This window comes from Contarinia nasturtii, unplaced genomic scaffold, assembly GCF_009176525.2.
Source record: "Contarinia nasturtii isolate CC-2019 unplaced genomic scaffold, AAFC_CNas_1.1 Cnas_scaffold_2523, whole genome shotgun sequence".
Classification (NCBI taxonomy): Eukaryota; Metazoa; Arthropoda; class Insecta; order Diptera; family Cecidomyiidae; genus Contarinia; species Contarinia nasturtii.
In genome coordinates, this window is record NW_022199844.1 from 15472 (window position 1) to 20005 (window position 4534).

The following is a 4534-nucleotide window of genomic DNA, read 5'->3' on the forward strand; positions in this document are numbered from 1 at the left end:
CGTACGCAAGCTGACTTTTCCGCATGGAACCGAAATTTTGGGAATAAACTGAAATTATGGTCTATGTATGGTTGCAGTAACTTAAATTACCGTGAAACCTTGTGAATATTATTTTCTTATCAAAATAAATAATCACACCAAGTTTAAAGAAATTTCAATCAAAAAAATAGTCTGTTCAAAGTTTCACATCATTACGGTACCACAAAGGCAAGTCTTTCATACAAAAATGAAATTTTGTGTGGATTTTTGTATGAAAAGTCTGTGAAAAATTGATTGCGTCTTAAAACTAACATCATAATCGGGTTTCTCGTGCCAAAAAACCCCCCACTACAAATTCTTTCAGCGTTCAAATTGAAAGAATATCATTTTAAGGCATTTTTCTTATAAGTGCCTCTTCAGAGTCTAAGTTTTACACCGATCAATCAATGTCGTTGAGAATTTGACCAGATCTATTCCTCGTAATGCCCAATCATCCCGTGAAGTCACATTTTGAATTTCATGTCTGAGCACGAAACCATCGTGTCACCAAAATGGTTGAAAAATGATCAAAAAAGTAAAATGTATGGATTGTGGGTACTTCATTCGGACCAAAAAAAATTACACCGGTCAACAGATATTGTTCAAAAACTAATCAGCACGTCTCCTAGTAGTCCCAAATCATCCTGCGAAGTCAGAATTTGAATTGAGTTTTTGGAAGAAGATTTATCGAGTTAACAAATTTTGGCAACACGCCACAGGACACAGGACACAGGTCAAAGGTCACAGGACACAGGACACATCACACACAGCGGCGCACATTAATATGCACCAAAATCATCTCCAATCGTGTTTTCTACATTAAATATGCATAGAAAATATGTTTTTGGATGACTTTAATTTTTTGGCCTAATACAATACCTTTCCTACACTAGGTGTGCGGAAAAGTAATATAATTACTGCTGCATAAAAAATTGAAATAATTTTTAAAAAATCTATTTGAATGTTCACTTGAACTGTTCTTCCTGTCCGATAAATGGGCAAATACCATAAATAAGACACTTTTTCCTGCCCAGTTCTCGGTTGAAAATTTATAAAATTGATTTTATATAACAATTAAAATTAAATCTACGATATTTAATTACTTTAAATGTGAAGTTTCACACTAATGCGTATAGTTTGAAATATTTTTCTTCAAACTTGCATAGAGCAACTCATGTGACTGACGTTCGTTTTTAAGCGCAAATGACAGAAAAAATTCAATGATGCTGAAGTAAATGATAAAAAAAGGATATTCATTTGTAATGCAAAGAATAACTTTTAATGCCCTCTAATCGAAAAAACTATGAGCTTTCTTTTTATATATATAAATTTAAGAATATTCGAGTATGAATTCGTTTTTTAAATACAAAGCAAATGTCGGATAACTGGGTGCTGTCCGGTAACTCGGCACATTACGTTATCTATTATATATACAATAAAGAAGTTAACCGATGTTTTCAAATTCGTTCGACATAGTTACCCGGAAAAGTTCCGAAGAAACCTGTCCGTTGTGAGGTGCCAACAAACCAACCATCATCGCATTTTTCCAGTACATAGACCAAATCACCTTCTTGTAATTCAAGCTCATCAGAATTTTGTGGTCGATACTTATAAATGGACCTATATCTAGTTGAATAAGAAAAAGGACATTTAATTTAGATGAACGGAATAACAAATGTTTTGTTTTACTTACGGTACCGGTTCCGAGTTTGTATCTACATGTAGAGCTTCGGTCTTTTCCAATGTCTTTGAAGATTGTCGAAAAACAGGAGATTGATTGACCCAAGAAATTATATTTGATGTTGTTGTAACATTGGATGAAGAATTCGATAGTGGTGATTCTTCATGGAGTGATTTAATCAGTGAATGAGCGGCAGGGCTTCCGACTGGCTTGCTTCCCACAGCAATATCCGTCAAAACCTTTATTTTAAATTAAATGAGTGAATCAAATTAGTTAATCTATTGAATTTTTCTTAAAAGCAATTTCGATTGAATTTTTTTAAAAATATTTATGAAGTTTTGTTAATAAAACCTGATCCATTAGTTTTGGCACAAATTCAAGCGTACGCTATTTGATGAGCAAAGAAGCAATTTGAAAATACGTCTCAGTGGTAGTTTGCTCTATTCATACGCTATCTGAAAACACATTTACAGTACACTCAATGGACCGTTGTCTTCGATTTTTCGCAGTGTATATCGAACCAACAAAAATACTCTGAACGACAGATTTGTCGATTTATTAATATAAAAAAATCACGGAGGACGGCAGTCTCGGCATATGAAATATGTAAATTTTGCGTCACTCTATATATACGTTAAAGAAATGAAAATCGATACCGCTTAATTTTGGAAAGGGGTTTTTGCATATTTTAGTAGTGCTCGGGCACCAAATTAAGAATCCGCAAAACAAAATTTAAAAAATTCAGAATTTGGCCGCTAGGTGCCATTTTTAAAAAATCGCTAAAAATTCCTTTTTCTCGATTTTTGACCACCGACATGCTTTTTTTGAATTTATTTTTGGTCATATTCGGAATACAGGGACTGCGTAGATAATGTTAAAAAAAAATATCATCACGATCGGTTGAAAAGTGGACGAGATATGGTCAATTGGTCGAAAATAGCCAAAAACCTCAAAATTGGCCGGATGATATGTTTGTATGTCTGCTTTTTTTTCTCCGTACTTTTTGAAAAACGTTTTGAAACCAATTTTTATTGAAAGTAGATGGAAAACTGAGAATACATGTGCTTTTGAAATTTTCGATTTCGTTTCGTATGTCTCTCGGGTCTGGGGTCGAAAATTTTTGGGAGGCCCCTTTTGAGGTTTTCGATCTGAAATCAAAATGGAAAAAATGATCCGAAGTCAAAATGGAAAAAATTTCAAAAATGTCCGCCAAGTGGCGTGTTATGTGACATTTTCGGTGAAAAATGACCATGACTTTTTCACGTAATCCCAATTTAAAAAAATTGTCTATGAAAAAAATCAAAAAACTGGGCGTTATTTGGCGTATGTGTCACATCTGGGACGGGTCAAGGATATCCCATTGGCGCTACTTTGTTCATCATGTTTGTAATTGATCTACCTTTCTTCGTGACCAATTCTACCATAATTTCATTCGCTGATGATACAAAAATTTCAAAATGTATCACCTCAACAGATGACTGCATTAATCTTCAAAATGACTTGGATCTTGTAGCGGATTATTATAGACGCAATTTATTAAAATTAAATGTAAACAAAACAAAGACCATATCATATCATCGGGGATCACTCCAATATGAATACAAATACAACATAGGCGGCATTCAAATAGAAAGAGTCTTTATAATAAGGGACTTGGGGGTGTTGTTTGATGTGCAAATGAATTTCAAATCACACATTGAGCATGTCACGGCTAAAGCCAAATCAAGACTGGCTTGGTTAAAGTTCTACGGCAAGGACTTCGTCGATCCATGGACAATTAAACGGCTTTATTATACATTTGTATTACCAATCATCGAATATGGATCGGAAATATGGAATCCACACTACGAAAATATGAGCATAGACTGCTGTTTCTACAAATGATTACGCTGGAGGAAAGACGCAAGATGGCGCAAGTGTCTTTCATCTTCAAAATTATTAATGCAGATATGAAGTCAACTCATGTATCAAACAGTTTAAATTATTATGATAACAGCGTATAATACCCGTGCAATACCGCTTTTTAATATTCCAGTTAGGGGAAGCGATTACACAAAATATGAACCAATTAATTATATGCTTATTACATTCAATGATTATTATACAAAGAAAATAAAGAGGCTTACGTACGCAAGCTGACTTTTCCGCATGGAACCGAAATTTTGGGAATAAACTGAAATCATGGTCTTTGTATGGTTGCAGTAACTTAAATTACCGTGAAAACTTGTGAATATTATTTTCTTATCAAAATAAATAATCACACCAAGTTTAAAGAAATTTCAATCCAAAAAATAGCCTGTTCAAAGTTTCAGATCATTACGGTACCACAAAGGCAAGTCTTTCATACAAAAATGAAACTTTTTGTGGATTTTTGTATGAAAACTAACATCAGATTCGGGTTTCTCCCCCCACTACACAGTCTTTCAGCGTTCAAATTGAAAGAATATCATTTTAAGGCATTTTTCTCATAAGTGCCTCTTCACAGTCTAAGTTTTACATCGATCAATCAATGTCGTTGAAAATTTGACCAGATCTATTCCTCGTAATGCCCAATCATCCCGTAAAGTCAGATTTTGAATTTCATGTCTGAGCACGAAACCATCGTGTCACCAAAATGGTTGAAAAATGATCAAAAAAGTAAAATGTATGGATTGTGTCCATTCGGACCCAAAAAAATTACACCGGTCAACGGATATTGCTCAAAAACTAATCAGCACGTCTCCTAGTAATCCCAAATCATCCTGCAAAGTCAGAATTTGAATTGAGTTTTTGGAAAAAGATTTATCGAGTTAACAAATTTTGGCAACACGCCACAGGACACAGGACACATCACAC

General features: G+C 34.1%; 1 protein-coding gene across 1 annotated transcript; it reads right to left on the reverse strand.

The window, feature by feature from the left end:
- Window positions 1-881: 881 nt before the first annotated feature.
- LOC116348563 (sorbin and SH3 domain-containing protein 2-like) lies at window positions 882-2059 on the reverse strand. Its single transcript, XM_031779592.1, has 4 exons — window positions 2051-2059; window positions 1712-1938; window positions 1499-1644; window positions 882-1439 (listed from the first exon to the last, which is right to left on the reverse strand). Exons 1-4 carry the CDS (start codon window positions 2057-2059, stop codon window positions 1378-1380), a joined length of 444 nt encoding a protein of 147 aa, XP_031635452.1. The 3' UTR covers window positions 882-1377.
- Window positions 2060-4534: the final 2475 nt, after the last annotated feature.

What these genes read in the sequence shown, in the direction of transcription:
- LOC116348563 (XM_031779592.1), bottom strand. An exon ending in ACAAACTCGGAACCGGTACC is followed by an intron (nt 1,645 to 1,711) that starts GTAAGTAAAACA and finishes TTATTCAACTAG; the next exon opens with ATATAGGTCCATTTATAAGT. An exon ending in TTTCTTCGGAACTTTTCCGG is followed by an intron (nt 1,440 to 1,498) that starts GTAACTATGTCG and finishes TATATATAATAG; the next exon opens with ATAACGTAATGTGCCGAGTT.